The sequence below is a fragment of the Lipotes vexillifer genome, unplaced genomic scaffold (genome assembly GCF_000442215.2).
Source record: "Lipotes vexillifer unplaced genomic scaffold, Lipotes_vexillifer_v1.1 scaffold2569, whole genome shotgun sequence".
Lineage (NCBI taxonomy): Eukaryota > Metazoa > Chordata > Mammalia > Artiodactyla > Lipotidae > Lipotes > Lipotes vexillifer.
The window spans coordinates 59,086-72,807 of record NW_006796478.1 but is presented as its reverse complement, the minus strand read 5'-3'; the positions used below and the strand labels follow the sequence as shown (position 1 = coordinate 72,807).

At 34.9% G+C, this 13,722-nt stretch overlaps 1 protein-coding gene across 1 annotated transcript in view; it reads left to right on the top strand.

Annotated features, from left to right (window-relative positions):
• The window catches only part of LOC103080740 (cadherin-18-like), a 53,776-nt gene extending 40,406 nt beyond the window's left edge, over positions 1–13,370 (top strand). Inside the window, exons 4-5 of the mRNA XM_007468629.1 lie at positions 3,857–4,108; positions 12,604–13,370. Coding sequence (XP_007468691.1) covers positions 3,857–4,108; positions 12,604–13,094 — 743 coding nt within the window. The 3' untranslated portion in view covers positions 13,095–13,370. The remainder of the gene's footprint in view (positions 1–3,856; positions 4,109–12,603) is intronic.
• The last annotated feature ends 352 nt before the right edge of the window (positions 13,371–13,722 follow it).

Below are 13,722 nucleotides of genomic sequence, written 5' to 3'. Positions count from 1 at the left end.
ACTGTTGTATTCTGTAGCCTTCTGTCCCTATAGAAATGTAGAAGTTGGAAGTGTATCTATCTACCCAACCTTGTATTTTGCTGTAAATTTTTTGTGTGAAAGATCCCCCCAAAATTATCAATTATGAAGTCCCTGGACTTCCTATAGTTGCAAAAGTAAAATTTTGTTATTATTGTTTTTCAAACGACTCAAAATTTCAGTTCTTTCACAGTCATCACAATGATATTTGTAAATATCTCCATGATTCAGCTATTGTATATCTACATGCCAGTCTCCCTGCTTCCTCCTATATGTGTCCATATCATTTTCTGAACAAAATGGGATATGCAACAAAATAAATAATACATTGTCATCTATTTTGAAAGACTAAACCATGTTCAAGGCTATTTCCACATTGCATCAAAGTTATAGTTGCTGGGAATGTCAGGAAAATATTGATTATATTCAGAAAGACATTAATTACTAACAGAGTTTCCCAAATTTTTCTTTAAATTTCTAAGTCATTTCAGGCCCCTAAATTCATATAAGACATGTAGAATTTTCACACTGTTTCTTTCAAAGATTCTTCATATGACATACTTTTCTAATGCTTTTATTGCAGTCAGGGTCTTCTAAACTGGGTTAAAGTATCACTTTTAAGATAGTAGACTGAAATTTATGCACTGTATTCCAATGAAGTCTTCTCAATAAAGATCTGCATAAAAATTCCATATCATTATTGAATCCTTCCGAGAGTGTTCTAGATCTATTGCCTCATTGCTGCATTCAGATAGTATATGTATTTGAAAATAATAGATGTTACTCAAAATCTCTCCCATATGATACTTTTCAAAGTTTACTGTCTAACACATGTCTTTAGTTCCTGTCTTGTTAGCTTAAGGTCTTTGTGTTAGCTGTTCAAAATCTCCTTAAATCTTAATCCAGTATGTTAGCTATATTAGCTTGGCTTCCAAGTGTTCTATAATCTTCTGTCTTCATCCAAACTCTTGACAGTTAGAATTAAGAACCAAACTTGGGTACACATTATTAGAGATTGTCCTATATTTGACATTGATAATTAGCTCTTCTCATCCACAGATTTTACATCCTGCTCTGGTTTCCCTTTATTCAATTTATATTAGTTTTTTAATCCAGTTTAAAGTAGTTATGCAAGACTTTCTGTAATACTTGGTTTATTTTTTAAACATTATATTTCAAGTTTAGAGATTTGTTGTTCTTCTTGTCACCTAATATTTCAGTTTCAGCAAGACAAAGTTTGTTCTCATATGTATATGTATATTTATGTGTGTGTGTGTGTATTTGTACACACACACTGTACACACACACACACATACACATATATATATATATATATATATATATATATATATATATCTTCTTATCCCTTTCATTTTATTTCAAAGTTTTCTTGTTCAAGTTCAGTGAACCTACTGCCAAGTACATTTTTTGCAGTTCCAGGGAGGTACACAGTATCCCTTGTCAAGAGTTCATTATTCTGCTGTGCTAAGAGTTTCTGGGTAGGAAGCTCTTTCTTTCCTGAATCCTTTTTTCTTTTCAAAAGTCAAACCTTCAGCTGGAAAAATGAAAGAATATTGTCATGTCTCCATGTGTGAGAGCTTTCTATTTGAGAACTTAAAATGCACGAGAAACATATTCAGGCTTTCTTGTTTCTCATCATGTTTCTGATTGCATTTCCAATAATTATCTTGAAAAAGAACATACTTCCAGATTAAGAACGTAAAGTGGACACGAGGCTAGAGCCATGAAAGAGAGTCCCCATCTAGCCCTGCATGTTATCATGTCATTCCACACATTATGATATTTATTGAGACCAGGGACCAGTGTCTCACATCTCTTCTTCAGAGGACCGGCAGTAAGATTCTCAAATGTGTTTCTGCCTATGAGCCCAAGTTCAAACCTTTTCTTTAGGCTAAGGAATTGTGCATATATGCAAGTTTATATTAATCATGAAGCAACATCCTACACCTGATAGATGTGCTTACTCAAAGGTCAGGTTTCCAGGAGAGTACCTGTGATGGCTTTACTCTTAAAAACACACGTGATGCAGTTTCTCCTCTTTTTTTCCCCATCATTCTGAAACCTGCTTCAGAGTAGGCAATCGACACACTTTTCTTTAAATTTCTTTTCTTCCAGGTGAGAAAATATTTTAAATAACTTATTAGATTATTTATTTATGTTCTATAACAAATCTTCAACAACTTATACATATGTATGTGCATATATGTATGTATATAATTTTAATTTACGTATATAATGTGTATTATTCATGTTTTATTACCTGCATTATATTGAATATTTGAAATATTTATTATCTTTCTATTGCATTAGTTTGGCAATATACAACCAAAAGAATATAGCTGTAGGGTATTTTATCATGACTATCATAAACATACTCATAATTTTAAAAATTCCAGTTTTCAGAATAAGAGAAATTGATAGGAGAAAAAGAATCCCTAAAAGTAATTGTCTAATGATTTACTGACTTTTTAGTGAAAAGTAATTAACTCAGATGTGTAGACACAGGTTGGATGCTCTGGGAAGCAGGCTCTGGATTGGAGTTTAGGGGGCAGGATGTTTATTGGAGTGTGCTCTCATGATCGACATCTGTGGACCACAGTGGGAGTGGAAGAAAGAAAGGCAGAGTGAGCAACTGAGCTGCCATGCAATTTGAATGTGTCCATGGCTGACCCCATGGGAAAGCTCTGGAGCTAAACTTGCACTTCAGTATTTTCTGCATTCAGCAGAAATGGCTTGACATTTATCACCTTGCAGCAATAAGTCATTGGCTATGTGTTGCTCCAGAAAAGTGTAACCTCGGGTCAGGTGGCAATGTACAGTTTGGGTAACAAGTCACTTCATGCAGGGGTTCTGAGCAGCACATCCAAGTGTTCGCCAAAAGGCTCTTTTAGCTAACAGACATGGAAGGGGGACTAACAATGTTAAGATAAACATTTCCTATGTGCACCTGAGGCATCAATACCAATTGGAAGTGAACTGGTGGAGAAGAGGCACTATGACATCCTGGTTTTGAACAGGGTTCTAGAATGTATTGGGGCTGTAGCTTGATTTTTCACTAGCTCTGTGACTTGAGGCAATTTATCCTCTGGGACTGAGGTTATTTATTTTAAAATTATTATTCCTAATAAAAATGATTTTCCCTAAAATGTAAGGAATTTAACATCCTCTCCCTTATAGCGTTGTGTGGACTGATCAAAATACCTCATGAAATCATTTACTATAGTACATAGCATTTTAAAAGCACATAAAAAATGAAATTAACTATTTTATTCATTATTAACTTACCCATGGTGTGCCCACTATAACAAGAGTGCTTCAAATCACAAGTTTAAAATAGTTTATCAATTGATCTGTTGTCTCCATAAATACATTATCTGTACCAATGATTCTTAAACATTTTTGTACATTAACTTCACCCGAAGTTCACTAAAAATATAGCTGTCTATTTCTATCACTTATATTCAGAGTCACCAGATTGGTGGTAGGAACCACTGGCTCAACCCAAAGTCTGGTATCCATGTATCCTTTTCAATCCTTTGGCTGTTATGCCCATGCCCCAAATGCTTACCGCTTCCTTCCTCCTCTGTCATCCACTATTTCCCCTCCCCTTCAGTCCAGGCCCTATTACCTTTTCACATAGGTTTCTCCATTTAAGAATGAGTTTTAGTCCCTGGTTAATACTCTCCCCTTCACGTTCCTTTATCCATTTCATAAACGGAAAAGAAATCGCACATGCCCATTTTATCCATTAAAGGAACTGTGAATCTTTAATGGCGGCTTTACTAAGTCCATGTTATTCTGCTTATGTCTGTCATAGATAACACAGCCAGCATTCTGACAAGGCGGAGGAGATTTAGTCGAACTATTCAGGATGTGTATTACCTCCCCATTATGATCTCTGACGGTGGAATCCCCTCTCTCAGCAGCAGCAGTACCCTCACCATCAGGGTTTGTGCGTGCGAGAGAGACGGGCGCGTGCGGACCTGCCATGCAGAAGCCCTCCTGTCCTCGGCTGGCTTGAGTACAGGAGCCTTAATCGCTATTCTACTGTGTGTTGTCATTCTCCTAGGTAAGTCATTCTAAATCTTAATGTGTGATGACGATTCTGAGTGTACCCTACAATGGCGCGTTAGAAAAGAGAGTGAAAGAGAGAGAGAGAGAGAGAGAGAGAGAGTGAGAGAGAGAAAGAGTCATTTTGACAAAACTTTGGAATTAGTAGTGCTTTACATGATAACAAGACATGACTGTTTCTTTGAATTAACTTTCTCAATACCATAGTTAATCTGGAAATGATTTGGTTCAAATGTGATGAAAGAGTTGAAATATTAAAAGAAGGGATACAATAAGAGAAATCTTTTTGGAAAGGACCTATTTTAGAAAGAATTGATATTAAATATTCTAAATTTCCTATTGAAAGGGCATTTACAATTTATTTCAAAGAACATAAGTGACATTACTCTGCAATGAATCTAACCACCAAATAAAAGGAATAAATTTCTTGTAGAAATTTCTATCAGTCTAAAATGAGTTTATCATCAATCTTAGCTGAATTTTAGAGGACGAAATATAAAATAATTTTTGCCTCAGAGATATCAAATTTTATTAAATTAAAACTGACATTTTTTAGTTTATTTTTGCATTACATTTTATTTTAATAGAAAATAAAGTACTTTCTCTAATTTTATGTTATCTTTTTAATAGTTGGAATCTTATCACAACTGCATTTGAAACTAATATTACTATAATCTCTTTAGAATTGCTATACAAAACAAGAAAGGAAATCCAGATTTTTTTATAGGAAAGGCAGATGTAAATAATCCTTTGCTTTATAGTTTAAAATGGGTACATATATATTTTTCCAGTGTGTCCTCTCCCTCTAGTTTTCTCTTAGGAGCCTTATCTTTTGTTATTTTCTTGCTACTGTGTATACATAAGGAAAACAAACAAACTATGTACTTTGAGACACAGATATTTTTTGCAAGGAATATCCCTTGTTTTGTTCCTGGGTTAGAAGACAAATTACCAATACAGAGGAGTGGAGATCAAGGTGGAGTAAGACTGAGTAGAAAGGATGTTTAGGCAGGGTCGAGGCAGGTTAGGGTAAAATGGCAAAAATGGTGGGCTTTGTTCTAGGAGTTTGAGGAGAAGTTGAAAGCAGGCATGTCCCATCATAAAATTTGCATGTTGAACAAAGATGATTATGAATGAAGTGGAGAACAGATCTCATGCTGGTAAAGAGAGCAGGTAGGCAAACTGACTAGAAATATGACACATTTGTCTTACTCAGATATAGCATAATTTGGACGAGTATACTTAAAATGGAGCTGAAGAAAGATTGATAGTACCAAGGTGTCTTAGGTGAAATCAAAAGTGATCTTGGGTAATAGGCTGCAAATCACAGGATGGAAATATTTACCAAAATCTTTACTGAATGCTTATTGGAAGTTCCTGAGATTCCATTTGAAAACTGCAGTGTTAATTATTTCAGGTCAGTGAACAAATATTTAATGTTTATGACATGGTGTCTTTTCTTGGAACAAGTTTCCAAGGGCTAAAAGTAAAGTAGCCAAAAATTAAAAAAAAAAAAAAAAAGTGATCTTGGATAAACTGGATATGAGACTGAGTTAGAACAGTATCAAAGAAGACTTTTCAACTCTTGCTGAATATGGGCCCTGATCTTCCCTTGGTTGGGGGACACCAGAAATGCATTTTGTTGATGTTACCACAGCAAGAGTCTATAAAGAGAGAGAGGATAGACTAGGACTGAGCTGTGATAAACTCCAGTGTGATTGCTAAATCAAGAAGGATGCGATAGCAGAGAGCAAAGGAAAAATCACAGAACAAGGAACAAAATTAGTAAGGTATAATATCCTGAGACAAAGAAAATAAGTCTATCAAGGAGGACAGAGCATTCAACAGTGTTCAAAGCTGCCCAAAAGTTAAATAAATTGAGTAGCAAAAAGTATCAATTGCACTTAGCAACTTGGAGTGTGGAGGTTTGATTCACCATAACAAAAACTATTTCACTGCAGTACAGTCATTTGCAGAAGTGTGGTAGAGATGGTATCTGGGAAAATCAGGCTTTCTTGATTTTATTAATTTATATATTGATTATTTATATATATTTTAATTGCTATTTTCTTTAGAAGTTAACAAATTACCTTTTATGTCTTTGAAACTGAAAAACAAAATATCACAAACCAAAAAGGAAAACAAAACAAGAACAAAACCCCAAAGAATAAACAACTATAAACATTGAACCCTCTAGGGTTCCTAACTGAAACTGAAAAGAATAGAACTCAGTGACTTTTCATAAGTCAATTTTACTTCAATTAAAACAAAAACAAAAACAAAAACAAACACTCTGACATTACTATAAGTTCCTCCAGAGGCCTTATTCTGAAAGATATTTCAACTGGTGGAGGCATGTTACCTTTGGCTTTTGTTTTCGTTTATCATCATAAAATTATTTTTGCATACTAAAATTAAAAATCTTTAAAATTGAAAGATGTCAATATAAGGTACATTTAGGTGTCCTATATAAAATAACATTTTATTATTTCATGAAACAATACATCCCTTTAATTGAGTTTATGAAAATATTTCCCCTTTGGTGTAAATAAGAGAACATTTCTATATTTTATGCTGTACCTCAGGGCTAATGAAACAAAGTTTCTATTTGATATGTTTGCTCTTTCAATTTTTATTGAAACTCAAATGTGTCTTTACAGTTTTATCCAAAGGTTGCAGAATTTCTTAAGCTTAGATTTAAACAATCACTATTTATAGTGTAATTTATATTTTTCATGGCATTTTAAGGGTTTATATCATTATTCAGAAAATATCTGACCCACAGACTTAGGTGGAGTCATTTGCAGTTTTGAAATAATGTTGGTTAATGTGTGAGGTCATAGGTTTCAAGGAAAATATCAACAACATCAGAGATAGCAATACTTTTAGAACTTGTAATTCTGAAATAGCATTCAACCTCAACAGCTAAATAAATCATGAAGTTAAGTTAATCTTTTAATACTGAAAAATGTTTTACTTAGTAGCTGTTTGTGAACATGACTGTGATTGTGGAAACTCAGCCCCCGTTTTGCCACTAATTAACTGTGTGATCTCAGGACCCATGAAGTCTCTTACTTCTACTTCTGAATCTATGGAAATAAAGTTTCAATTAGAATGACTTTAGAGTCATCTGTAAACTTTTGTGGTGCTTATTTATGTTTTATTATAGGTTAAATATGATTCAATATTTTACAGTTTGGTCAGACTCCATCTATGTATATATTGATTACCAGAAGATGGGGTGCTTGAAAACCAAAGGGCCTAACTTTAAATGGTAAATGTAAACCTTGTGAGTTGAGTTATGTTTTGTCAGGATTACCTTTTCAGATCCATTTCAAGGAATGGATAGATAAGAATTTAGAGTGAGCCATCATGATGCAATCAGAGTTTGCTGCCAGAGGAGGGGATTGTCAGAGTCCTGTTTCCCTTCCAGGGATCTGACATTTCTTTCCCAACCCACCCTATTACTTGTCAGAGGGACCAGAACTGTTGGCAGAGTGAACCAGTGCAAGAGACCATTGAATCAGGATCTGCATCAGACCTCTGGAAGGCTACCTTTGTAGTCCATGCATCCCATATTATCTGCTGACCTAGATGAATCCACCACATAGTTTGCTCCTATTCTTGGATGTAAATTTCATCATAAATGGGGATCAAGGTGGGTGTGGTGGGAGGAGAGTGAGGAACTAGGAGAGGAGGTGGAATTGATGAGAAGATAACTGCCAACCTGTTTGCCATGAAAACTATTTTAAATGACCTTGTGGGCTCCCCTGAGTTTGAAAAATTGTTTCAATGAGAAGTGTCATTACCAATTATGGCTACAGAAGCTAATCAAAATCATCTCCCTGACTTGGGCCACCTAATTCTACCAAGTTTAGTACTCACATATGATGGTATAAAAAAAGAATCAAGTGATATTTAGGGGTAAATAAATCTGCTATGAAAAGTAGTTTGGGGGAGTATGTTAGGAGTCAGTACATAATGTATTGAAATGCGAGTTGTATGTCAGTTTTAGTTATGAAAACTCAAAGTTCCTTAGTACTCTAAGCACTGGAATGATAATATAAGTAAGTAAATATAATATAGGAGAAAACAAAGAGAAAACTTTCCACAAATTTGCATTCCTTTATGAATAGAATAAATTACTGACACAATAAATTCATTATAATTTTCTTATATAAAAAGAAGCACTTGGGTTTAAAATCCTGGCAAGACATAAAGAGAAGAAAAATACATATACTAACCAAGAATAAAATATTCATTAGAATAAAGACATCTCAAAAATACTACAATTAATTCATTTTATTCCAGACTATGTAATCAAACTTGAAAATACCAGAGATCATTTATAATATAATTTTGAACAAAGGACAAGCTCTGTACCTCTCTTTCTCTCTCTCTCTCTATTTTTTTTTCTAATACCACCATGGCTCTATCATATTATATTTTCCCAGATGAACCACTGAAAGCCTGTTATAGCCTGTTATACATGTATGGTTTGATATACTATGGGATACTCATTTGAATATGCTTATTTGCCTGCCAGTTCGTAAATAGGGATTTAACTCTCAAATTTAATATGTATGATTATTATCTTCATTTATTCCCTTCAAATAAATTTGGCCTTGGGATTTTGGGGGAAACATTTAGTTTGTTTTTCAAACTTTAAAAAATATTATCAAGCAAAATTAGGTGTTTGGTATTATTAGGAGCAGTAAGTTGATTTTTTAAAATATTTAAAAATTATTTTCCTAGTGAGACTATTACTATGAAGATTCACTTAACCCAGTGCCACATTATCACTCTCACAGAGGTTATTCTTTTGTTCATCCACATAAGAATTGTTTACAGAGTATCTGCTGTGTGCCATTTGCTCCAGAAACCCCTACTGAACAAACATGATTGTAAAGAAATTCATTAGGAGTGTACCTTCTCATTCATGCTTCCACATTCTTCTCTGAATTGATTTGAATTTGCCTTTGACTAAAGGGATCATATGTCTGTATTTGTCCTGATGTCCTGATGTAATTATAAACGAAATCCCCTTCCACCCTTAAAAAGTGTCCCAGATTGTACGGCTATTTATAAATTGATCTTTATAATAAATAGTTATGTAACAAATCTAGGAATCATTTGTCACTGGCAAGTAACTCTCTGTCTAGAAAAAGAGAAAGATGTAAAACTCTAAATTCAAACTTGCCTAGTATCTATATTTTGAATCAACACATATATATCAGGAATATTTTCTTAAATTTGGGGAAATAAGCAAATAGAAGCTATCATAAAAATAAACCCAGCATTATCCACTATGTTTCATTAGGCAAATATGATACTGATATTGGTGAAGGATGTAAATTACCTCCATACTTCGATAATAGTATTGATCACATTCTTCCTGTTATACATGCACATAAAGTTCCTTGGCATTAACTACCAGCCATTTCAACAAAAGTAAGAAATTTTACTATAATAAATTAGGCAGTCTGTAGAAATAGATGTTTTGATCTAGAACAGCCTCCTCAGTTAATCATAAAGATGAGCAGAAATATATAGTGGATGATAAATATAAACCTCTAGGTAGAATGGAGTGCATTATTTGAGGTTACTGCTTGGGCCACTGAATTAGAAAGCTGTAGGCTGGATTTACACTAAAATAAACAGTGAGGTATTAAATGCATATTGATGGCATTCAGTGAAATGTTTCTTTGTTGTTGTTTGTTTGTTTCTTTTTCCCAAAAAGAAAGTATAAGCAACCTGAATGGGAAACTACTGTATTCTGTAGCAGAGCATTTATGAAGCAGAGCCACATGCAGCAACAGCATTTCATTTTCTGCTTTTTCTGTAATCACTCCCTTTCCAACACAGTGACTCACTAATTCCCCATGTCTACTATAATCTCTCCATTGCATTTCCCCATTACTTAGGCAGTATCCTCTTATTCCATACTTTTCCAGATGATTCCCTGACCCTCCCTAAAGGTGTTTTGTCTCTTTTTCCTTTATTCCCACAGGTTCCCACTTGCCTCTTGCATGCAAAATTAGCTTCTTCCCAGTACACTGTGACCACCTCTTTCCACATATGGTAGATTTCCCTCTCATAATTATCCTTTGCACTTCTGGCTTGAATATCTATTCCTCTTTCTCTCTACATTTTCAAGTCTTAAAATCACATATACACTATGATATCTAGTTCAAATACAGGCAAAGCTTATCTGTATTATTTATGGGTATACATAAAAAGGGTTAAACTATAAAGAGAAGCAAGGAAACAATAAGAAAAAAAGAATAGAAGTTATTTTTTAGAGGGGAAGGGTAAAAGGGTGGATTCGAGGGTGTCATCTATGTTCTTTACCAGAGAATAGGTAACCCGGTGTTCGCTTGCTTTCTCACCATTTGTTAAAGCTTACATATAATCAGTATTTCCAGGTAAAATACAGTTTACAGACATAAATAAATAAATAGACAAAATACAGTATAGAAATGTGAGTTTTGTATAAAAAATATATATCTGTAGGAGTTTCTGTATGTGTGTATGTATACACATACACCTGCAGATATATTACATGGGACATACTTAAGCTATATATATGTATAAGCTATAATATACTTTTGAGATATATATATATACACTTATGCTATAATATGTATAGCATAAATATGTCCTATGCATAATATTGGGACAAATATCTAATATACATACTTAATGTGTTCATAAAATATTTGCACATTGCATGAGACATACTTAATTTTATATTACACATATATATGTATGTGTATACGTACACATATTATATATAGTATGTAATATGTATGGATACATATATTATAAATGTATTTTTGTTGTGTTTCATCTATTATACATATATAATATATATATTTTTTCTGTTGTTATTCATATCAAATTTACACTTAATTAAGTGTCCTGCATTATTTGCTAAATCTAACAACCCTACGTTCCATTTGAATATACCTCTCTGATTATTATATTATAAGGAATGTTTTAAATACTAGTGAACCTTATAATTGTTATCATAAAGCCTAAATTATCAGCTAACCAAGAAGCAAACAGTCTGTAGAGATGAGGTAAAGGGTATTGGGCTTAATGACATAAAGTAGAAATATCTTTCTATTTAGTAATGGTTTAATACCATCAAATAGAGTAATCTGAAACTATTGAAAAACCACCAATGCAAAATACCCAAGACCTATTTCTATTGATTTATTCAACGGCTACAACATTATTGATAATAAGAACCTATTCACTGCTTTTGGCTAAGTTGCCCTAAGACACACGGCCAACAGGTCACTCAGTTCCTTGTTGTATATTTTTAAAATAATGAAGTCTAATATGGTAATGGAAACATCATCATCTTTGGTGTGAAAAGTCATAAACTACAGCCCAAGGTTTTCCACCTGCCATTTGTGTGGTCTTACGGTTACATGGTATTTACTCATGTAATTTCTCCTGAGTCTCAGTTTCCTCATTTTAAAAATGAGGAAATCCCCAGCTCTGCTTTGAGGATTAAGTTAAAAAGTTATGTAAAGAGCATTGTGTAAACAAAAAAATTCTTATGAAACATAAATTATGTACAAATAAAATAACATCTTGGGGGCTTCCTTGGTGGCACAGTGGTTGAGAGTCTAATGCAGGGGCCACGGGCTCGAGCCCTGGTCTGGGAGGATCCCACATGCCGCAGAGCAACTAGGCCCGTGAGCCACAACTACTGAGCCTGCGCGTCTGGAGCCTGTGCTCTGCAATAAGAGAGGCCGCGATAGTGAGAGGCCCGCGCACCGCGATGAAGAGTGGCCCCCGTTTGCCACAACTAGGGAGAGCCCTCGCACAGAAACCAAGACCCAACACAGCAAAAATAAATTAATTAATTTAAAAAAATAACATCTTTTGCAGCTTGATAGATAAGTGCAATAATTAATGTCTGATAATATTATTCTAAAGGATAATGAACAAACAAGATGTACCATGTAAAATATTCCTGCTTTGATTTTCTACGAAGCATCAAAAGGAAAGAGTTAAAGATAGGGGCTCCTTTTTCCTATTTTACAAAAACTTAAAATATCCTGCCTCTAGTGTACTCCTTAGAAGAAGTATCTATAGATTGACTCCCACACAGAATTATTTTTCCAGTCAAAATTTCATATTGCTTTTCCATCATCTGTTTCCCTGACTGAATGATTAGACTTCATCACCAGTCACAAATCCTGAAGCCATAACCTGGCAAATGAGAATATCACAGAGTTCTCCAGAAGATCAGTGAGTCCCAATGTTTTGTAGAGATAGATAGTCATTTTCTACATTCTTCAAGATGTTAAAAACTCTTGACGTGGTATTCACAGAGTGCAGAGATCAGGGCTGTGTTACAACGTAAGCCTAAGTGGAATGTAGCTGATGATAGTGGCTGGGAATTGCTGATGTCCAATCTCCAAGAATGTCCTTCTTCTTTTTCTAACCCTTCATCCTCTTTCCATTTTTCCTTAGCAATTGTAGTACTTTTCATCACCCTGAGACGCAGCAAAAAAGAGCCCCTGATCATTTCAGAGGAGGACGTGCGGGAGAACGTGGTCACCTATGATGACGAGGGTGGTGGTGAGGAAGACACCGAGGCCTTTGACATCACAGCCTTGAGGAATCCGTCTGCTGCAGAGGAGCTCAAGCACCGGAGAGATATCAGACCTGAAGTGAAACTCACCCCCAGGCACCAGATGTTTTCCACCCTGGAAAGTATAGATGTTCAGGAGTTTATTAAGCAAAGACTGGCTGAAGCCGACCTAGACCCCAGCGTCCCGCCTTATGACTCTCTGCAGACTTACGCCTATGAGGGTCAGAGATCAGAAGCTGGGTCCATCAGCTCGCTGGATTCAGCAACCACACAATCAGACCAGGATTATCAGTACCTTGGAGACTGGGGACCCGAGTTTAAAAAGTTAGCTGAACTCTATGGAGAAATAGAATCTGAAAGAACAACTTAGGGGGTCAATTCTTGCAACCTTCTAGAATTTGCTTCCTGAGCAAGTGGAGATATAACCCCAGCAATGGCAAGGAAGAAGCTTGGATTAACAGTACTAGGAACTGAGCAAGCAGAGCACAGCTACTGTAGAAACAAGTGCCCTTTTCATGATCGAAACTGGGTTATTTAATCGGAAGAAAGTCAAATTAAAAAAAAAAATACAGAGAAAAAGCTATTGATTGTTCCTTGTGTATATTTTCAATTGCTCAATAAAGTCTGTGTACTGTTTAATGAAGAATACCTGAATTAAGCCAAACAATGATATTTGTTTCAATATTTTGTGATTTCTTTTCAAAAGCAAAACTGAACAAAAAGTTTCCAAATCACTTATGACTCTGATTTCTAGGGGTGGTACACTGTAAAATGAAACTGGTGAAGTTAGTCACAACCTCTTTTTCCACTATTTTGGGTGGACTCTTGAGACCCACACCCTGTTTTTGTGACACATCTCATTAGCTTTGTCTTGTGTTGAAATGACACGCGGTATTTCCAATATACCAGGCCACTCTGTCATGGACTTGTATGTACCATTTTCCTTTGCCCTCCCCACTTCTTTTCTCCATATGAAATTGATGGAGCATGGGGATTTG